Source organism: Grus americana, chromosome 1 (assembly GCF_028858705.1).
Source record: "Grus americana isolate bGruAme1 chromosome 1, bGruAme1.mat, whole genome shotgun sequence".
In the NCBI taxonomy this organism is placed as follows: Eukaryota; Metazoa; Chordata; class Aves; order Gruiformes; family Gruidae; genus Grus; species Grus americana.
In genome coordinates, this window is record NC_072852.1 from 78,688,775 (window position 1) to 78,712,258 (window position 23,484).

Below are 23,484 nucleotides of genomic sequence, written 5' to 3' on the forward strand. Positions count from 1 at the left end.
GTGAGTTTTGTGTCAAAAGATGTGTCTTTCAGAACAAGGACAATAGTATGAAACTATATAACGCTCAGTGCCTGGTTCAGCAAAGTTTACAACTACACAGGATATGTTTATGTCCTGAAAACTTGAGTGGCAATTGGGCACTGCCTCGAGAGCTTTTATGGGTAGGGAATACTTATTATCAGATTATTGTCCCACTGTGGAAAAAAAACCCAAAACCTTTTTGCCCTTAGGATTAGAGAATAGCAAATGAGAAAAGATGCCTTGAAATACACCTCATCAACTCATATCTATTGCTGGTTTTAAGTAGGACTCACAGTAAAAATCAATGAGAAATTCTGTTTTTATCAAACCAGTGGCCATGAAACCTCATTGAAAAAACATGTTTTGCAGGAGTAAGCCTGAAGTCCTCCCTTCACAAAATATTTTTCCTGGTATTTACAGACCCTTTGACTGCAGTTCCTATCTATAGTTACATTACATAGAGATACAGATTGCAAAGACTCATATTTAAAATGGGAACGTCCAAACCTGAGTTCCCTGTATCACCTTCATGTACAGGGCAAAGAGAGGGTAGACTTTGCTGCCTATGCCACTGAGCTTCCCACTGTGTACCTGACCAACATAAAGGACCGAATATCAGGTGCTGTCTGTAGGGTAAAAGTGCGCTGTATTCCCTACACAGGGACAAAGGTGCACGCAGGGGGAAAGTCAGAGATAAGGCTGCAGTCTTGAAATTCCTTTTTCCAGTGTAATGTGATTTTACTTTTCGATCCCTGATTTTTAAGGCAATCACAGCAATGTTTCCATAGCCCTTTGTGCTCCAAGGCCTGAGAGTTTCACAAATGTTTGCTAAATCTTATAGTACTAAATCTATAGCCTAGGTACATTTATCTCACAGGTGACAGAATAGAAACAGAGCATGTGACATGCACAACGTTACACAGTGGTAGAACTGGGAATGATTCCTCAGATCCCTGAAAGAAGGGTGTGAATTTTTAATAGGTGTGTCAACAGAGGCAAATGAAGAAAATCAAAATGCGTTTGGTTTAGTTACTTAAAAAAAAAAAAAAAAGAAACATTACTGGTGTTTCACATACCATTAAGTTTGGTTAATGTTTGAACAAATTTTGAGGGTCAGCATGATTTTTGTTAAGACAAAAACCAGACTCAGATCTCTATATCGCTGTTAAATTAGTTTTATCTGAGATTTTCCTCATTTAAAGAGCTATTTGTATTGACAGCACACAAATGATACAAAACATAAATCTTGAGTAAATTATATATTCTTCTGTAGACTGGCTCAACCAAAAATCTATATTCCACAATATTCCCAATTCTTAATTTGCATCCTTGAGCTGTCATTCTGAACAAGATAAATTTTGCTTTCAGTATTCTAATAGTATGCGTCATTGATCTCTGTTTATTTTAACTATTGCCACTAGGGTTTGGACTGAGTTTGTTTATTTGAACCCTAAGTGAGAAATTTCAAACGTTTTAAAAACTTGTACTGAATAGGCTTCACATTTGTGAAGACAAAGGTGGAGGGGCCAAGAAAAATGTTGCTTCTCAGCTTTATTGCTCATTCTCAAGAGAAATCCTGGCTTCATTTAAATCAGTGCAAGATGATACTGATTTAAATGAGGACAGGCTAGACACTTAGTATCTTGCTTCATTGCTAGGCTATGCTCCTTCATATTTTAGCTTACCACATGGTAAATAAGAACATTCAATAACTGCCCATTTTGTTTTTGTTTGGGTTTCATACCTTGAGTGAAGGTGATTATGCATTAGAGAATAAGAGAGAGATCCACTGCAGTGGATACCTGCTTGCAATTTGCAAGCAGTGGGGCTTCGCATCTATAGGGATGCTTGTGTACTGAAGAGCTAGCGCCTTGCCTCTTGAAATTGCTGATTTATCTTCAAAATACCTGCAGCAGCCAAGGCCAAGTACTGGAGTGGGGCCAGTTCTGCTATTAAAGGTATCTACTGATCTGCAGTAGATCAAGAGTTCCTAATAGACTTTATTGAAGGCCTCTTGGTCCAAATTTAGGATTTCCACTCAAGCCCATAAAGCTGTTTGGATGTGCTGTTTCCAGACTGGTGCTAAAGAGGAAAACTTTGCAGGTGTAGCTTGTATCAAATATTATGGTTGGATGCAGGGAATGTAAATAGTTCACTACTAAGAATGTTGAAGGCAAGTGACTGGCAGCTTGAGACAATCCTTGTAATTATAATTGTAAGTGGATAATTAGAGCTCGTGTAGTGTATCAGTGCATGCCCCATCTGCAGATGAAAGCTAGACTTTTTGTGTGTTTTCAATTGTTATGAAACAATCATCCTTACATATATTTAGCTTATCTTAATAGGCAAATACCTCTTCCTCACTACTCACAGGAGTCGAGAGCTAAAATGAGGATGAATGTGCACTAACATCATTACTTCTCACAGCTGTTATTATTTAAAAATTCAGTGAAAATTTAGTCACTAAAATGTTAGTTGATTTAAACTTTTGGTTGTGCTTGGGAGGGGGGCTTTACATATCTGGCACTTCCTTGGACCTATTTAAAGATTTTAAAGAAATACGAGGTTTATGGCCATCATTATATTGTGCCGGTAACCAGTAACTAATAATTCTTGCACTGATCTGACACAAAACCTCCTGCATATCTTGCTTTTGTTCTTTCTGGGTGTTTTGTCTCATCGCTATTGCACCAGTCCCATACTCTTTCCTCTCGACAATTGCTGAGTCCAGCTCAGAGACCCACAGTTTTCTGAAGCAGCAGTATCATTAACTGTGCAGTACAGCGCAAAAACGAGCAAGTTTTAGCTGTCATGGTTGTGGTAAAAGAAAGGGTTGGCTCAACCTTGTCATTGCAGAATTTCTCCTAGATGAAATGTTTGTTATTCTGAAAGCAGTAATCATCCTTGGGTTTTCTCCAAACTTCATCTTTTTTTGGCTAAAAACTCATCTGTTCAGTGCAGTATCAGCACAGTTTGTAAAGGATAGTCTCTGCGGAAATGTGATGATACTTCTGAACAAAGCCCTTGTCCTACTTTGTGCATCTGCGCAAGTCAGTGGCATGGTAATGCTGGCCACCGATACGCAGCCCACCCCACGCACTTGCTAGCTGGACTATCTCATTTTTTCCCCGGCTCTCTGTCCTTCTATGCCCTCAGGAAGGAAGGACATGGGTTCTGTCATCTTTGACATTTTCCAGCCAAGCCCAGGTTTGCTCAGAGCTGTCATATTCTCGATCATAAGGAGATCTCCACAAACCAGATTTCCAAGGAGAGATGGCTTGTCAGGTAGAGTGTTTTCTGACATTCTCAGCCAGCTGATGCTTGAAAGCCAAGTACCTGCCATGCCAAGGCTGTTAAGCAGTAGGTGATAGACATGCATTTTTTTGCACTTGATTATAAGTGTGCAGGTATCTGTTGTACCTGCTGTCTGCTATGATTTTAACTCTTTCTCTAAATCTGGAATATCTCAATGCTGCCATCAGCTTCAGCGAGTGTCGGTTCCTGTGCTGACAGCCCCGGGAGGCTGACTGGCAGCGTTCTTTGCACTCCAGACGTGGCCGTGAGCACAGTGAAAGCTTCAGTTCATCTTCCGGAAGTGACAAAAATTCACTGTCATTACCCTATTCCATTTGATTTTGGCATAGTTTCCAGCCTTGCAGAATTAGCAGGGAGCAGGTTTTGTTTTTCACCCTAGGTGCAGTATTTCCACTCTTTCTTCCCATTGCTACATTTTCACGTCTACGTACCTGAAATCAGTTTCTGAAACTCTGACTTAGATCACAAAAGCTTCTGCAAAATCATGCTTCTTCAACAGGGTTAAGATTTTTTTTGAAATATCAGAGACCCTCTGACATCCGTTAAGTCCATTCCGTACTGCTCAGGCTCTTATTTCTCGAACAGATCTGATGCAGGAGCTGTGGTGGCATTCCAACTAGACACCAGCCTGCAATAACACGCTACCAGGCTAAAGAAACTTTCAGTCCCCAAAGTTCACCCAGCCTTTTTCATCTTAATGACTCTGGTCCCTTTGACAGATTGCTTCACGTCACATTCTTCCTCCTTGATGTTTAAATTTTTTGCCTCAGTTTCAGACAACGCTGTTGGCAGAAGTGTTCTTCGCAGTGTGAGGCATCCTCATCTGTGCAAATGAGCCCAAACTCCCCTTCTCGTTCCGAGTTAGTGAGTGGGCTCTGACAGCAGCAAACATGGCCTCATCCCAAACAGCCAAATTAGCGTTACGACAGTGAGTGCGGGTTTCTTCCTTGTATATTTATTTATCTGACTGCATATTTAGATAGCTGTTTCTGAGCAAGATGACTCTCACTGGATCCAGTTATTAAGTCACCCAGTACCATAACAGAGACTAAAGAATGTACTGTAAGCAGAGATTCCTCTACATCTGTTTGTATTATATAAATGAGATCTGTTATGGCTGATGCCTCACACACTATTGCAATAAACACGATAAACTAAGTTTCTTCATTTCTATAATTATTTTTTCAACAAAGGAAGACAAAGTAGCCATTTCACCACTTTTATTCTAGTTCCACTTTAGAGTGAAAAATGTTTTTAAAGTTTTTAATACTGAATTTTAAAAATGCTTAATTTCAGTTCTTGCTAACCTTCACAGGGAAGAATTGGTTTCCTAAAATGAGTTCTGAGTATCTGAGAAAATCATCAGCTCATTAAGACTAAGCCTCAGAGTTCATCTTCTGGACCAAACCAGAGAAGTGCTCTTAATTTCAGAAGGTGTTGGTATCATCCTGAACCCAGCTGATGATTTAGTCAGGCCAAAGAGGAAGGACGGGTTTAACATAGCGCATTTGTGACTAGATCTTCGTAGCAACCAGCAAACCAGAGGACATTTTTTTTTCTACGCTCAGCCTCAAAACCACAGCCTGTTCATCTGTCTAGTTTATAAATGCAAGACTTGACTTGCACTTGCACTAAATAAGGTACGACACACACACACACACACAAAATCTTATCTCTACCATGCCATGAGAAATTACCTTGCTTAATTAAATATTCACTCTCTTGTCAGTACAATTCGTAAGTGTTTCTAACCTGGTGTCATTCCTCTGGTGGTAATGATTTGACGCTTTGCTCACAGGCCCTTTTCTCCAGAAAGCCCAGCTTATGCCACAGGGTAGTAATTTTCTTTCTCTGATTAATATGTCCCCACGTGTCCTCAGCAACCTATTTTGTGCTGAAACGAGACTATAAATGGGAGCTGCCACTTCTAACCGACTCTTCTGGTAACCGGGGATATAAGTAACGCCATGCTATGGAGGATGCATCTTTGTGTGTGCAGGGCTTCCATAATGCTCCGGGACGGGGCTGTGCGAGCAGCTGCAGCTGCTGGTGCAGAGAGGGGCCCGCTCCCTCCAGAGCTGCCCAGCCTCCGAGGCGGTTTTATCTGTCGTAGGCTGGAGGATTCAGAAACGCATTTCTGCTTTTAAATTCCAACAACATGTCACAGCAGAAGTTCCTTTTCATGTCCTTTACCTACGTGTCTTTTTTCTTTCTTTTTTCTTTTTTCTTTTTTCTTTTTTCTTTTTTCTTTTTTCTTTTTTCTTTTTTCTTTTTTCTTTTTTCTTTTTTCTTTTTTCTTTTTTCTTTTTTCTTTTTTCTTTTTTCTTTTTTCTTTTTTCTTTTTTCTTTTTTTTTTCTTTTTTTTTTTCCCTAGAAAAGCAGGTTACAGACTGGATATAAGGTATAATGATAAATTAAAAGCTAAGTGGTGTGTGGCTGGTGGTTTTAGTGTTTGTTTAGGTCAGTATTAGTACAATTCACCATGCTTGCATAGTTTTGAAACTCTGAGCTGCAGTTTGAGTGTGCTGATACACTCTAAAAATAAAACTGCATGGCAAAATCCATGTTTTGTTTGCAAACCCCCACCATCTGGAGGTCAGAAGACAGCTTTTAAGGGAACTTTTTTTTGATTCATTATACAAGTGGGTATAAACTGCACTATTTGGACCTGCATGAAGGTGTCAGATAGATTAAAAAGGGCAGGAATGTTGCTCAAGCCTATCTCAAATATTAATACATTGTCATTTGTACTGGTCTTATGCAAAATACCAATTTGAAATATGTAGGTAGGATTATTATTTTTAATGTATTTTATGTTTTAGAGATTATCCTCAAAGGCATAAACTACATGGTTGTCTCTGTCTTAAACAATCTAAAACCAAAGCTAACATGCTGGTATTATTACTAAAATTTCCCGAATTTGGTAAAATTGATGTTCTGAGGAATGGCCAAATAAGGAAACAGCTACCAAAAAATTGCATAGAGAACCGATAACTCCAGAGACCGTGTGAGATCATTAGCAGCTCAGAAGTGATGGAACAATAAATTCACAGTGAAGGAATTGCACTACCAAATTATGAAACAGAAAAGGTAACTATCCCCTGTAGGAAAATTATCTTGCAGTAGCCCCCATTGTCAAGTCTTTCTGTCTTACCTCATCTCTTTTGTTGGCTGGAAGTGCTTTGCAGCACAAAGTTTTTGTTTGATGTTGTCTCGTGGTACCACTGGAGAGTCCTGAGCAATGACTAAGACTTCTGAATGAAATGGTAATAACCATGCTATAGAAGTTTAATGATAAAGTAATAAATGTCCTATGGTATGATTATAGTGACAACTAAAGCTGTCCTTTATCTGCTCAATAGCAGAAGCAGTGGTAAACAGTGATTAATCTTTCCTCCTCATCCCCTCCATGAAGCACAACAAATCTTGCTGATGGAGAAAGTTTTGGTTCCATTTTTTAATGTGAATGAATACATCCTGGTGGTGATAGTCAGAATGGCTAGAGATGGATGGTTATGCATTCTGAATGCATTTGGATTGCTGCAGCTTAGCGAGTTTGCCTTCTGGCCTCCAGTTCTCGTGATCAATCAAATATCTTTTAAAATTGCAACACCGGGAAAGCTTGACATTGGCCATAGAAACATTTCTGAGTTCTTGGCTCTTTTGTTTTTATGTGAATGTTTTTATCTAGGGTTCATGGAGATGAGAGAAATCTCGAGACTGGTTCATGTGCCATCAAATAAAAATGAACCTTGTAATAAGCACAGTTTTTGGTTTTGGTGCTCAGGCATTGTAAATAAATTATGTTCAGGGGTGCCAAGTGTAAACTGAGAATATTCATTCATAAATCCAAAGGCTAGAGACTATACCATTCAGAACTGCAAGGACACAAATACACTTTGGGGTCTGTGGAGGATGCACAGTTCTATGTCCTTGCTGCTGTTCAGCTTTTCCATAGGGCTGGAACTGTCCCTTCGCTTCCGCTCTGCACTTGATCTGCTGTGCACCTTCTTGCAGTGCGAGTCATCTTTACAAACTGCGGATATCACGCTCACTTGTTCTGTATTCATTGCACAGACTACAAGGGAAGGGAAGGCTGTGCAATCTCCTCCTCAAACTTGCACTGTATTCTAGCTTTAAAAAAAAAAAAAAAAAAAAACCAAAAAACAACCCTCAAATCTGTCTTAAGCATAAAAATTCACAATTGCCACTACTTTGTGCATTTAAGATGTTACACTGAAGATGGACGATTAACATATGCTATAAACTCATCAATCTTCATATTAGAAATAAATTAGTTCCAATTTTTAAAAAGAAATCTTACTAGAATTAGGTAATCTGAAAGAAGATGTCTAAATCAGTTGTATTAATGAGAATAAAAGCTGCTTCCAAATCAGGATGGACACTTCCTGAGACTTGGCAGGACCCCAGCCAAAAGAAACATTTCCAAACTCAATTTGGGACAGAAGGAATTCAGATGCTCACTCTTTGCTGTTTCTCTTCTGAAAGCAGACAAATTAACAAAGGTTTTTGATGCCAGCAACCCTCAAATCAAGGATGATTGAAACAAAAAGAATGTAATTTTCTCATCTCTCTTTCTTTGACAAGTTTGCAGCAATGTGACAGCATGCGTTGCTTTAATTTATCTTTATCAGTTTTGATTTTCTGTGTCTTTCCTGTGGGACAACTGATCGAGGAGGGTAGAAGGGGCTTAAGTATTTTTAGCAACAGTTTATTAATTCGGAGTGTGACACAGTTGTGTCATTGCACTGTAAAATTTTGTCTACTGTGGTAGACATCTTATTTCAATGTGGAATGAAGTGCCTGCCTGTTTTCATTTATGATAACTGACATTTAAATAATTACTCAGTTAAGTTCTCAATTGTAGAATCACTTTTCATTGAATACAGATGGATCCTTCACTAGTCACATCACTACATTTTTTTCTGTATAGCACTTAATATTTAAAATAAAATTTCTCTTTTTTTTTTTTTTTTTGGTCTGGAGACCTTAGTGCAGGGTAGCAAAATTCCACTGGTCTCTATATCTGTCTGTCTATATATATGTTAATTTTTTAAATATTTTTTTTTGTGAGGGGCAGGCAGCAGTTTGTGCTGAGTTCTCTCAACAGAGGCTCTGCAGTGTGGATAGAATATGTGAGTGACATGCAGCTGCGTGTTTATCAGAACCGGAAAGTCCAGGCTCATGTCAGTCATCCCCTAGCAGCGTTCTGGCAAGCACTGCTGCTCCAGGGTTGGTATTCTCAATGGACTTTATTACCCATGCTATTCATGGCAAAATAGTTCAACTTGTACACAAAAAAAAATATTTCTCTTTAAAGAGACAGCTGACATGAGTCATGCTGTAAACAGGATTTGATTGAAGAACACTGCTAGCAAAAATTAAATAGGCTACTTCAAAATTATTTTTTTAAAGGACAAAAATGAATGCTTTGAGCTGCAATGACCAGGATTGTCTTCAGCCAATTTTGCTTCCTCATCCCATAACTCTGCTGGCTCTGGCATGTGTTTTGTCTACAAAAAGAAGACAAAGTGATTAATTTTATTTTAGTGTGGGTACCTTGTGTTAGCTTAATTATGGTAGTTTCAAGAACTGTTTGGGGTTTTTTTTCCCCAAGTGTCTGAAAAGGAAGAGACTGTTTGAAGAAAGTATTTGCTGACTGTGTATAAGGGTGTGTGTTTATCCATCACAGTAGAATAACCAACAGGAGGCTTCAGGTCCCCTTCCTCCTTCCCATCCCCTGTTATGAGACCACAGTTGGGCCATGTGCTAATGCTGTTCAGGTTACGTGACATGGGAAACACCAGCGTTCAAATCACGTTTTCAGGTAGCTTTGCCCTGCCTAAACACAGAAAGCACTGAGAGCAATTAATAGACCTACAGACTTCTAAAAAAAAGGATCCTGATGAGTTCATATGCATCACAGAAGTCAGAAAAATGTATTGCAAAAGGGCTGTCTCTGTACACAGGCTCATTGTTTTCCCCCTTCAATAGCATAATTGCTATTGACTCATATTTCCGTTTACCGGTAGGCTGAAGTTATGACCCATGCTTTATTTAAAAATTGCTACAATATATTATTTTCTGGTCTGAGCATCTTTTATGCAAAAAAAAAAAAAAAAAAAAAAGTGGCGCTCTTGTTGTTGCATTTTTTTCACTTTAGAATGAGAATATAGCTTTTTCTTTTTTCTTAACAATTGCACTAACCTACATTTATTTAGTGTCAGGTCATTTGGATTGGTTGCCCACAAATGTAACAAGGATTGGAGGTATCTGCTTTGGTAGTTGGCTTGTTGCCACCTGTGATCAAACAAATTGTTGTATATTGATTCAGTTTCAGCTGACCTGGAAAATGAATTCTGGAAGAAGCAGAGCTATCGCCCATATCCCACATTTCTGCAGATAAGGATAAAAGTTGCTTTTTTCCCCCTCAGAACTCCAGAAAACATATCCAGCAAGAGCTTAACATTATGTGCCATTACAGTAACGTTGATGGGATGCAGGGCCAGACAAGTACAGCTGCTGTCTACACTACAGATTAATGTCTTTAATTAGATTCTTGAAAGCTTAGCCAATAAAGGCATAAGCATGTTAAAAATTGATATTTATTACATTGTAGTTTATACAGTGAGATTCACATCAGATTAAAGCATTAACTATTAAACCAATTCCTGCAAACTGAATTGCAAGCGTTTATGATGTCCATTTTCTGAGAGACTTGTTTCTACAGAAAACCTCTAGTCCACTGACAGCCAGCATAATATTCTACAAATTCTCAGAGAATTATTTTATTTCTTGTTTGCTGAGGGCAATGCCTTGGCGAGCTAGCTGTTCACAGCTGCCACTTCCAAAACCACGTCTTTAGACAGGTTGCGCTATAAATCTAACGGAACAGTTTTACTACAGCGATGCCATTTGCCGTAACTTTATTCAACTGAAAAATGACCTGGTCGGGAATAAAGCAAGCGGTCAAATAGATCATAATTATTGTCCGTTTGGTTCCTTTAGTAATCACACGTGTCCTTCTTAGGTACTGTAGTTTGAGATGTCATACTCCTTCCAGAACTGAGTGCATGGACTAAAGTTTTAAAATTCAGCCTGGTATTTAACAGGCAAGGGCATAAATGCTGAGAAAGTAACTAGGAGCTGTGTTCAGCTAAACTCCAGCTAAGCCTCTAAATCGAGTCAGTGGAGCACTTTCAGGTAGAGCTTGGGGTTCCTTGCAAAAGTCTCTGAATCGTGTCTCTGAAAATTTACTTTGATAGTACATTATCAGTTCTTTTAGTCTACTGATCTAAATTCATCTGAACAATACTAAATGCTCTTCTGTAAGGAATGGGTTCATTAAGGAATTTTGTATTAATTTATTAATTTTTCATGTGTAAAATATGCATACAACCCGGGTGAATTTACAAGAGTGACTGAGTATCTTTCACTAATGTATGACTCAAAATTTTTCTAGAACACCATAAAGATTCTTGATCATGCAAATAGATGCACCTGTACTTTAATTGAAATGTACAAGCATTGATCTCAGTCTGGCTATTTACCTGCTGAAAGATAAGCATGGGGAAAAAAAAAAAGTCAATCCACTCTTCCACACTCACATGAAGAAACGAAAAGCAGTCCCTTCAAGTCAACGGGTGGTCTGCCACCCTTCTCAAAATACCAGCAATTTTATGTTTTGTCAGACTAGCATAGGCTAATATTTTAGATTACTCTGCTTCCAGTAGCAATCTCCAATTGAGACTACATCTGAGCCAAACTGCATTACCTGCTGGGTGGAAGGAACAGCAGAAACTGCAGAAAAGGAAAGAGAGAGGGACGTGATGATCTTGCCAAACTCAAAAGCAAGAAGTACAAGTCTCAAGAAAAGTAATACTTCTTGTCCTCATCCTGTTTTGCATAATAATTCAGATAAATAACTTGCCTTGAAAGCTGTGGTCCAAATTAAATCCTTGATTGGATGCATTTTATTGAAGTTTTTCCTCTAGCTACAGTCAGATTTCAGTTAGTCCAAGACATGAAAGCAAATTAGACAGATACCCTTCAGGAGATTTATGATAAATATGTCAGAAGTGTCTCTAGACTAGAATCAGGTATTTCAAAATACTGTGGGCAGACAGAGTGTTAAGTCTTACTGACTTCCAGAGAGAGGTGGAAAGAGCAGCGGTCTGCCCCAAACTACCTTTAAAGTGGAGAGGCTGGTATCCCTCCAATGGTAAGAAATAGGCTCCTTGATTCAAAGATCCTATGAAACGTTCCCAGCCTAATGGATCTTGTCTCACCCACTGACAGAAGAGGGAGCTTAGGGAATCTTTGCAAACACCCTCTTTAGCTTGCTAAAGGTTTAAGGCATTTAAAAGGAGAATAGCAGATTTACAGGTGTGGTTTGGGGCTCAGTTTGCAGATATGCTCAGTGAGAGTGGGTTCGTAAGCAGCCTGGGAATCTAAATCTCCTGCTTGTATGTCATTAGATGCAATTGAAAGCTACTTTTAAAGAAAAATGATGGTTGGCAAGACACTCTAAAACACTTAAGGAAAGGTGGTGGTATTTCTATGAGACACACTAAAGAAAGTGCTGTAGGCAATGTTGCAACATTATTTGATTGGATGTTGTATTCTCAAGGACTTTATTTCCAAAAAATGAATGTAGCAAGTGGGTTTTTTCCCAAGCTTTCTGCCTCTGTTCTCTTTTCAACTGAACTTGTAGAGAAAAACAAGAAAGTGAGAGCTTTTACAGATAAGACCTGCCTTAATTATTTTTTTCAGGACTACAAGTAGAAGGCCTCTTTAGAAGGTCAGCCAGCATCCAGACTATCAAAGATGTTCAGAAACTCTACAATCAGGGTAAGCTGTCATCATAACATTACCAGTAATAGTGTGAGGGTTTTGTTAGTCTTGGGTTTGTTGGTGAAGCAGAAATGCTAGCGTTCTTATAATTAATCATATAACTATTTGTAACATAAAATAATAAGAACACTAGTACAGAAACCTGGAAGATAGCAACAGGCTCTTACCGCTTACTGAATAGCAAGTCATCAGTTGATGTCAGACCAGAGCTTACAAAATCCATAGCAGCTAATGAATGACAAGGTTTGAGTCAAAAATGGTCTGTTTTTTCATAAACACTTATATTGTCTCTATGCACTTTGAGTTACTGTAGTTACGAAGTACAATGTCTTTGTGTCATTTTACCTCTGGTGTTTTTCCATGGTTATGGCAAAGAAATATAATTTTACCTAATAATTTATGAAATGCAGTGAGATAATTTTGAAAGTCACTGACTTCCCCATGAAGTTGTTTTATGAAATGCCTTTATGGAGAGAATCTCTTATAGCAAGATTAATAAAACTCTATGAAAAAATACAAAAAGAAAATGCCAGGAGTTACCAGCAGCAGAAAGCCAAGAGGTTTTCTGTTCAAAATGTAGTGTGAAACAGTTTTTAAGCAGCAGTTTCAAGAAAAAGTAAAACATATGATTGAACACCTTTTTTCTTCTTTTTCTCCTTTTAGGCAAGTCTGTGAATTTCGATGATTATCATGATATCCATATTCCTGCTGTTATCCTAAAGACTTTCCTTAGGGAACTCCCTCAGCCATTACTAACGTTTGAGTGTTATGATCATATCCTCGGAATCACCAGTGAGTATAAATAAGGTTTAGAAAAGTTGAACTGGACCTGGCTAATTCATAACCACTGCTGTTTGTTAACCATGACGCAGTTGTGGGTATGTAATATTATTTGTGCTTCACTGCAGCCACGAATGGACAACCTCATAATGTGTACCAGAGCAAGGTGGTCAGGGTTACTGAGACCCTCTCTGCTTTTTACAAGGTTTACTGGTTTATCTATATATCATACTGTATTATTAAGAATTAGATCAGACTTGTCACTGTCAGGGCTCTGGTTTTATGTCATGGCACAGCACTGAGTCAGTCTCAGTGATACAAGTTATGTTAAAGCAGCTTTACTTTTAGCAGCAGCCTTGGCAGAATGGTGGGAACAAAATTGAGTCAGTCATTTGTATGTTTCTTTCCTTTTCGTTCCTTTTTTTTTTTCAGGTGGAGGGGATTGTTTTTATTGGAACTATTCCCATGGCATAACATATTGGGAAGAAAGAATCTAAAGCCATGGGAAGAGAAGACTTTGATTATTTAAAATCTGGCACCACATGAAACTATGAATTATAAAACTTTAATTACATGGCCTTTGTCAGGAACTAGAATTTTACAATGCTAGCAAGGCCTAATAGATGGGGTTTGAATATCTGAGATCCCAGAATACCTGAGATTTAGTACCCAGTACTTTTAGAGACTGGTATTTTGCCACTCAGGCTACAGTCAAGCTAGCAGGGAGCTAGTAAAGCTTCCAGTAACAAGTCACAAGCACACATTTTTCCAAAATGTGCTTTTTGAGGAAATTATGTATATTATAGTGGAGTATGGCTTCCAACAGAGTCTGTTAGCATACCTCTGGTAACCGTGGGCTGATGCTGTTGCGAAGTGTGGGTTATCAGCGCTATCATGACTGTTGCTGTTGGGGTAGGTCACTAATATAATTCAGGTTGAGGATAAATCTCAATGGCAACATGTTTGTAAAGTGCAGAAGTACAGCAAGTTTACTCTACCTAGATATACTGGGTAAATTCTAGGTAAAATGCTTAAACTGTGCCCATCGCTAGCATCTGCGCATACTGTTTCATGTCATTAAGTTTATTCGTGTATTTCCATTAAAAAACTTAAATCAGGTCATGTTCGGAATCCCCTGAAGTTCTGTACTGTTTTGCTATTTGCAAGTCTGTAGATCAAATCAAGGATTCATCTGTCCACATGTTAAATACCTCAGGGCATTGAGAAAAACAGGTCTGTTCGCAGAAATGGTAGAAATGGAGGGACTAAGGGTAGTCACTCAGAACTGGAAAGAATAGGGGAAATTTGGAAAAAGGATATATAAATGCTAATTTTTAGCGGATGAATCTTGTGCTGACTTTCTGGACATGATATTACTTTGTGATAGAGCTAAGTGAAAAATGAGAACAAGTCTAAAAAGAGTCTGAGAGCAATGCATTGTCCTAGGAACACTGGGAGGTTTTGCTGGGCAAAACACCTGTGAAATGTTCATTCCACGTTATTTTTGTTTACTGTTGTTTTAAATGTTGTCAAAATATGTTGAAAAGTGGAGTTTAAGAGAAATTGTCCTTGGGCTTTCTTGTTATGCAGTGTCATGTCCACTATCTTTTCTTGATGCTGTGGTGAAATCCTGATTTTAAAAGATCTTAAGCTTGATAGCCAAGCTGGACTGCAGCAAAGGCATATTCTCTGTGAATACAGTGCAGAAGGGAGCTTTGAAGAGGTGTGATTGCAGACAGCTGTCTTGGGATGATTTGAAAATTCCCGTTCTGTCTTCTGGAAGACACCAGAACAGTGTGTCATGTATCTATTACATCTCTTAACAAAAAAATTCTTGGGATTCAGATTATCATGTCCTGCGGGAACTAGTAGCTTTGCAGTAGAAAAAATGTCGACACTGCTCACCACAGTACAGCTTCATGTACTTAATCCAGAGCTTAAGGGAACGTTTAACATGCTGGAATTTTGTGCACACATACTTATGCATGCCTCTAACTCTGTCAGGGAGAGGGAGAGAGAAATGCAACAAAGGCAGAAAAAAATCAGCACAAATGGGCTGGTCAGGTGTGATTGTAATCATCAGACCTTTCTCCAAATTGGTGTTAAACTTCCAGTACTAGAATAATTACAATATTCCGGGAAGGGAGGGGGGGGGGAATCACTTGGAAGAGTATTTGAAGTATTATCTAGTGTTACTGTAATTGTCACCCAGAATGTCTAGATGATGCAAGGAGTTTGGGGTCCAGTTCTGCTTTTGCCCATCTGTAGAAGTGAGTTCATAAACCTGCTTAGGTTCATCTCTAGAAAATTCTTACCCACCCAAGTGGCCATCTCATAATTTTTTGCCAAGACAGAAGAGATTCCTGCAGAATCACGAAAGTGTTTTTAAAGTTAGTAGAGTGCCAAAAGAGCATTTTGGGCAGGACTATGTCTCAGCAAGAATAAAAACAGAGCATAAAAAGTAGATGTCTGGATTCAGTGCGTGGAGAGATAATGGGATTCAAATCAAGACCTTTGCAAGTCCTTTCTAGCAAAGAAATTATTTTGGCTATTTCACTGAATCGAGAAAATACTCTGAAAGTCAGTCTTAGCCAGATATATGACGATACAAAATATGATAGGGTCATTCAAAGGGATAACCCTAACTGTTACTGTGGTCTTGGAGGTTAGTAGAGTTGAATTTTTTGTCAGTTTTACAGATGGATATCTAAAGTAATTCCAGCAGATATAAATAAGGTATTATTTCTTGGTAATATTTTGATGTTTTGGAGCTAAGACTGACTTTGATATTGCAGGTGTGGAGAGCAGTTTACGAGTGACCAGATGTAAGCAAATCATTCAAGGACTTCCTGAACAGAATTATGTTGTTCTGAAATATCTGATATGCTTTCTCCATATGGTGAGTATAGGCAAAATTTCTAAAGTAGCACCAGTCTTTTCTTTCTAAATCTGTTCTTGTTAATTCAACATTGAAATCTCCACGGAAAATAAAACTGAAGAATTTAAAAAGTGTGGTGAGGTGGTGGTGCAGTACGTGCCAATGGAGTGAACTCAGAATGCAGAACCCTCCAATTCTAATAAAAGTCAGTGCTAAACAATGGTCTGGCCATCCCTTCACCATGAAATTCTTTAGATGTAAAGAAAACTACTGTGTAAATTTAAATGGAACCGTGCCTGTACTGGAATATTTAAAAGTCTTGTTTCCCCCCTACTTCCCCAACTCCACATTCACAAATGTGTGGGTTTTATTGATTTAGTTTTGTGTTTTTTTCCTATTTTGGAGTGAAAAAAAGCCTGAAAATAGTGGTTGTGTAATTTTCAGTGCCGCAGAAAAACTAGGTGAAATCGCCTTTTTTCTCCAAAGTATAAATCTTGAACAACTAAAAAACCAAATAAGTTAGTGCCATTTTAGAAAATGATAGAAATATTAATGAGCTTTAAAACAACAATCAACAAAATATTTTATATTAAATCTTGCAAATAACATTTTCCTGTTTAAAATAGCCTTTCATCCTGTAATTTACTACAGTGTTAAATGAAAAACTTCAACTGTGCCATTTTGCAAGCGTTTTTGCTATGCTTCAGGATAAATGAAATATTTTGTCCTACTTTTTGATTTGCTGATTTTTTTTAACCCATTTTTGGAAACCCTACAAGTGTGAGAGTTTGGGGAACATCTATTACAAATAGTTCTACAGTTAGCCTAGTGACATCTTTTGGTTGCCAGGAAAAGACAGTAATAGGAGTGTAAATTCCTCTTCCTTCTCCCTTATCCAATGCATTGCCTTTTCCAGATTGCATTTTTCAAACCCAGGTGCCTAAAATTGAGGATCATGGTGTAGCTGACAGCTAATTAAAGTGATCTAGCCTTCAGAAGTCCTAAGAGCCCACCAAAGCAATCATATATGTGGAATGATGCGGATTTTCACCAGTGGAGGAGTTAGCCCTCAGTAACTGTTCTTGGGTTACAATCATGTTTGCCATATTCCAGCTTGTAGCATATTTCAGGAATAAGTACATTTAATCCCTTTTTCTATCAAAACACTACAGAAAAGCAACATTAAAGGAAATGCATTGATATGACCCTTACTCAGACAGCACTTGCAGGGTTCCTGTAATACCCGCACGTTTGTTTAATGTTGCTTAGCTGAACTCTAATGCTATTAAGGAAATCCTCATGTCATTTGCTATTATTTTAGCAACCGATATCTCTCCTCAGTGTTATGAAATGTGTAAGTGACTTTGTTCCAATAATAGATGCACCATCTCAACACACTTCTTAAGAGCCGAGCACTTGAGGTGTTAATGAGGTGTGCAAAAGTACTACATAGTGTTTTCTGTAATTGGGCAACAGCACATAGCATTATTTTTGACTATGCCTTGTTATGTAAAGCACAGCATCAAGTTGATGCTAGTGCTCAGATCTGCAATTTTTGCTGATCCATGGCTTTTCATCCTTAATGTCTCAGGGAATATTTGCATTTGGAAAGGTCAAGGGAACGTGAAACAATCTAGGAGCTAGAGATTTCTATTCACTGCAGATCGGTGTGCTGCACAAGCTGCCACAATTCAAACTTTAACAGAGCACTCTACCAATAATCCTAGTTTTTACCTGCAAGCATCAACCTTCTTACATATAAGAGGCAATTTAATTCTCAGCCTTGAGTAGTGCAAGAGGTACTTGTGGTAATTTCATGAAGTGGGATGAATTGTAATCACTAGGTACAGGCTTTGAACACTCAAGTTTGATACAGGCTTGTGGAAGAAAGAAAAAAAAATCCCTATTTTCTCTGCAGTCTCAGCCCCCTTACTTAATGAAACAGCTCCTTCTAGTCCAAGGGTGCTACAGCAAGACAGTGCAACTCCTACAGAAGTAACAGACTTGAATTTCAAAAATAGGTCCAAATCCTTTAACCTTAGATTAGCAGTGATTTTGCCAGTAATGAGCCCAGCGTGCTGTGAAAGGTATAAGCCGCCCATCTCCACTTTGCAGTGCATCTGGCTGCTAGAGAGGGATTTGCAGGGTCCTCTTGGAGCTGCGGTGGACTGAAGTCCCTAGGCAGAATTGGGCAACCAGGAGGAAGAGGGAAAACAAATTCAAAATGTCAAACTTGGACCAACTAGAAAAAATGGACAAGGTTTTGGGGCCCACGAGCTACGCTTCAGATCTGTAATTGAAGCAGCAAATTTAAAGCCAAGTACAAGCTGGAAAAAAATTGCTCTGAATTAATGTTTTGTCCCAGTCGCTTGTCCAATTGAAAAGTATAATTAGCACCAGCAAAGCTTGGGGGTGGCTGGAGATGACAGGGCGTGTTGGGAAGGATTAGATGACTAAGCCTAATGGAGCAGATACAAGCAGTTGGCACATTTGCAAGGTAGCTGAACGTGGGGGATAGAGACTTATATTTCCAGTCAGTTTGTGGGGATGTTCTAATATCTAGTAATTTTCTTTTCCAAATGTTTTGTGGAGTTTCTTCCAGCATTGCAACTGAGTGTTGTTCTTCAGCCCCAGCTGGTAGCTAAGCACCACACCACTGCTCGCTCAGTCCTCCCCACATCGCTGGCATGGGGAGCAGAATTGGAAGAAAAAGTTAAAACTCGTTGGTTGGGATAAGGACAGGTTACTGGGACAGCAAAGGGAGAGGAAAGCAACAACAACGGTACTTATAATATACAAAGTGGGTGATACACAATGCAATTTGCTCACTAACCAGAACCTGATGCCCAGCCCAGCCCCGAGCAGCGATCCCTCCTCCCCAGCCAGCTTCCCCCTTATACACTGAGTGTGATGTCATGGTATTGAATACCCTTTTGGCTGGTTTGGGTCAGCTGTCCTGGCTGTGTCCACTCCAGCTTCGTGTGAAAATGGACTTTATCCAAGCTGAAAACCAGGACACTGAGAAACCAAAGAGGTGGTGATGTCCCTATATTTTTAAAACATGATGGTAATTGGCTGTTTCTACCCCCTGTATTTCACTGTTTAAGTTCATTAGGTAGTGTATTGGCTGTCTGGTTTCACTCCTGCAGTAGCCATGAGGGTGCTGGGATGAAAGTATGTGTAATCCACAAATCATGACAATTTTGCTGGGGGGAGCTGGGTGTTTATTCTGGGATAGTGAAGATGTATATTTTGCATTTGTTGATTTGGCACTAAGTCTTCAGTGTTTATTCCCAAAGATGAGTTTTGCAATGTACAAGTTTTATCTTCCTAGAGGTCCTTTTTTCAACATAGGCTTCATTGCTTAATGATTTTTCTATACATGTTCCAATGAAAGCAGGAAAAAACTCAACAAACTGGAGCTGTGTAGTGCTTTGTTGTAATACTTTTCTGTGATGTTCAGATGATTCCTTCAAAGATACAGTCTCAAGGTCCTTGGAGAATTGTCTTTTATTAGCTTGTCAAATTGACAGAGCAAGCACATTCTCATTTGAAACAGAGATGATGGTTACTAACTTTGAGGGAATCAAAGGAGGAGTCACAGGGGTTAGTCCAAATGCTAAAGATGTCATTTGTATTTCTTAGATAGAACGTAGCTTGGGGGTGCAGTTATTTACAGGGATAGCCCATAAAGAGGTTGCATGCTGCCCTTACATGGCCTAGCATTGGAACAAAACATCAGCTGTGCACGATGGTGGTGTAGATGAAGTGGATGTGTTTATGTCATTTGAGAAAGAAATATGGCACTGGAGCAGTGAGGAGGTTGAGATGGTGTGAAGCCCCATCCCCTTGGGGACGGATAAAGCCATTACCACTGCTGTCACAGGGCCTCCTTGCTTGCAGCTCTTGGTGAGCCGGCCAAGATTATCATGGAGAGAGTTGGATTCAGTTGCATACTTTTCTTGGATCTGCTGAGGAAGGGATCACTGTGTGTTTTGGTGTGAAGCAACGTGCCGCGTCTCCCTTGAGTTCCTAAGTGTCAGCCTCGTTGATGACTCACACATAAGGCTTAGTGTAGCTCTGCCTCAGATGATAGAATCGCTGTTTCATTTTATCTTAAAGATTTTATCTCTCAGAGGGGAAGCTGTGTCATGGGTATTCTTGTTGATCATTTCAACATTGACTGTCTCCTTGAAATGTTCACAGAGCAGTGGTGGATGGGAAGAGATAGTTTAATCTTGGAGTTAGAAACATTATTTGAAATAGTTGGCCTAAAGAGAAAAAATAAATCTAGCTCTACCAGCAAGTCGCAGTGGTGTTGCTTTGAGCTGAAACATTGGCCTTTGAAAGCCACAGCTAGTTAAGCTGGGTGTGTTTCAACTAGCACTTGAAGACAGCACCTGTACACGACTTGTAGGATGGAGCATGTCAGGGAGCCCTCCCAAAAACCAGAGGAAGACAACTGCAACAGGTTTGGCTCCTTCCAGCCTCCACAGTCCTCCTGTACTATACCAGATGCTTCTGGGCCATCACAGGGTACTTGCCCCGTCTACACTTAAGGTACCTGCCCTAGGATATACAGCACTTATCTTTGGTTTTGTGCTATAGAAAACACAATGTGATGGGCTGTAGCGCTCACGTTATTTTAGAGACTGTCAACGGAAAGAAACACCAAAAAATAATTTGCCCTCGACCCACAGGGGTTTCACATGTACAACATTACACAGTGTGGATGCAGCCAGTATGAGCCACCTCACCCAAGGGCCAGAACGCAGTCCTTGACCTTGTTTTATTTATTAGTATCCAAACACCAGCTTCATTGTCCAACTACCTTCAGGGTAATATCTAGGTCTATGTCTCCTTGTTAACAGGGTACTTACTCATCGTTGCCCTAATCGTTTTCCCTCATCACTTATTTTGGTAGTAGTTTAGCTTTTGCTACATTGCTGTAGTATAATGAACTCTTGTTTGAGCTGATCTCATCTGAAGCAGATTAAATGAACAAAGATGGGCTTGTTGGTTTTTCTCTGCAGTTAAATAGTGCATTGAGAGTGGTATGTGAAGGTCAGCAGGTTATACGTGGTTCGTGCTCTAGAGAGAATGATGTGGGTTTTGCATAAGGTCATGAAGCAGGCATTGCCATTTAATCTGACAACTTTTTACTCTCAAGTTGTGAAGTCGATCCTTTGAAAAGGTGGTTATGGCACCAGTATCTCCTTCCTTTATCCCGCCCTGCTTCATGACCTTAAAAACAATTGAAGCCTTTAATCTTTGTAGGGGAAGTAGCATCACGGTAGCTCTGATGTCTCAGAAGGGTAAGATTGAGGCAAAGATTGAAGGGAAAAGTGGTACCTATTATTGGAAAAATTAATATGGTTAGGAAGAAAATTTTACGGTTTTGGGCACATAAGTCCTTCTTCATGTCCCCCAAGGAAAAGAATTCCATCTTGTGCACATGTCTAAAGGGCATTATATCCCCTCATGGCTGAGCAAATACACTTTTTGCTAGGTAGAACACTGAGAAGGGTTGGACTGCGCTATAGGAGATAGAGGGGATTGAAACCTGTGTTACCGGGCAGAGGGCAACTAGAGTTTATGCATATGCTAAGAAATGTTCACATGATCATAATGTTTCTTACATTTTCATCTAGTGCCCTCAGGCTTTTCATAGTACTACAGAGCTGCCTTTTCAGGAGGCTTTATGGCAAGGCAGAAGTGGAGAGACACTGAGAAGTAGAATTTTTGCTTTCCTATTCCACTTGAAATTGTAGCAGGAAGAATACATGGGAGATTTTGCCCAATAATTCCTTGTTCTGTTCTGAGACAACAGATTCAGAGTAACCTGTACATCGCAGTTTGTAACTGGGTGGTCTTCCCAAGTCAGATTACTGATCAACAACTGCAACCATCAGCCTGAGAAGAACTGGCTGAATTACCTAGGTCAGGAGGAATCAAGAGCACCTTCAGGTTGCTGGCTCTTTACGATAACAGAGAAGTTGCCAGATAGGACACCCAGACCATATTGGGCTTTAGATACCAGCCATGCAATGCAGGAGAGCAAAAGACACACAAATTCCCTGCCAAGCTCACACAGAAAAAAAAAAAATACTCCTGCTACCCAGGTCTGGGCTCACATCCACAGATAGAAGTAGGACACATCATCCAGGTGCAGAACAGATTTCAGTGCTGTGAATTTTACTTCCAGCCCATTTTCACCTCCATTGCTTCAGAGGAATTGGGTGGATGTGGAGGAACTCATGCATCAATGGGAGGAAAAAAAAATCCTTCTAAACTCTTGCAAACAACTTCAGAAGTCCTCAAGGTTTATTCTCTGGAGGACTTAGTACTGAAGCAGATGGGATAGCCGTTTGCTTGTGCTATCCTTCCCTGCCCCCCAGCAGAGATAGCAATAGATTTCACATAGAAGAATTGAAAACAATTGATTTTCCTAGCATAAGGAAACAATTCAGCCTTTTTGCTTGACTTACAGACATCTTATCTTGCACTTGAGGGACACAGACTCCAGTGGACCCATAGCTCTAGGCTGCACAGTCAGCCCTGAGGCTGTTAAGAAGCCAGTGATGCCTGTGGCCGGGGCCTACTCCCATCACGTGTTCATCCTCAATACAGGGAGGTGTCTGGCCTCTCACTCTCTGGGGCACATGTCTGCATATACCTATTCATGTTTATGTTTTTCCAGGTTTCACAGGAGAGCATATATAACAGAATGACAGCATCCAGCCTGGCCTGTGTCTTTGGTTTGAATTTGATCTGGCCATCGAAAGGAACAGCCTCCCTGAGTGCTCTGGTACCTCTGAATCTCTTCACTGAACTACTGATAGATTTCTACACGAATATATTCAACTCCCGAACAGTGCCTGGTGAGGTCTTACCTTAGTGCTCCCAGACAGTAAAATGGAGTATGGCTGCGGGAGGGAAAGGTCTCTGTGCCTCGACTGGTGGGAGCTTTATATTCAGGGCTCTCTCCTGTGCAGAAAACTTTCGATACAGAGATAAGTTTCTATAGATTTCCAAGTACCAAAGATGTTGGGAGAAGCACGCTGCCCCATATATTCTCATCACATGGGGGAGAATGTGTACATGAACATTCAAAGACCAACAGGTCAAAGTGAATCCCCTTATTAACTTGAGCAGCTGACAAAAACTAGTATGTTAACAAAAATCATGACACTACTTGCCAGTCTGTCATTTCTTTGGGGATCTGGAGACCTTACTATGTGGCATTATTTTCTGCATGGGCAGAGCTAAGTTCTGGACCACTCCTGAATGTACATTCTTTATTTTTTTTTTATTTGAATACAAGTTTGTTAGAAATTTCCCTATTAAGTTAATAAAAATGGAATCAATTTTTAAGATACTAACATTTCTAAACTATTTTTCCATATATTTAAGTGTCTTGTTTTACCAAAAAAAAGGTGTGGGCAGTTGCGGCACGTCAGGTTTGCAATTACCATGGAGAATAAAGTGTTTCCTGGGTAATTTGAGTTGTGCAGACAGCTAACTAATTATGCTTGCAAATATCTAATATATGCAGTTAATCACTGTAGCTGCACATGCGAAGTGTGTGGCAGGTTTTTTTCTTATTGTAAGTTCAA

At 39.5% G+C, this 23,484-nt stretch overlaps 1 protein-coding gene across 4 annotated transcripts in view; it reads left to right on the top strand.

Moving 5' to 3' along the window:
- The window catches only part of ARHGAP8 (Rho GTPase activating protein 8), an 85,370-nt gene extending 62,126 nt beyond the window's left edge, over window positions 1-23,244 (top strand). For all 4 annotated transcript variants that reach the window (XM_054834449.1, XM_054834440.1, XM_054834460.1 and 1 more), the window contains 4 exons: window positions 12,130-12,207; window positions 12,874-13,002; window positions 15,786-15,889; window positions 22,569-23,244. In XM_054834449.1, coding sequence (XP_054690424.1) covers window positions 12,130-12,207; window positions 12,874-13,002; window positions 15,786-15,889; window positions 22,569-22,766 — 509 coding nt within the window. In that variant the 3' untranslated portion in view covers window positions 22,767-23,244. The remainder of the gene's footprint in view (window positions 1-12,129; window positions 12,208-12,873; window positions 13,003-15,785; window positions 15,890-22,568) is intronic.
- Window positions 23,245-23,484: the final 240 nt, after the last annotated feature.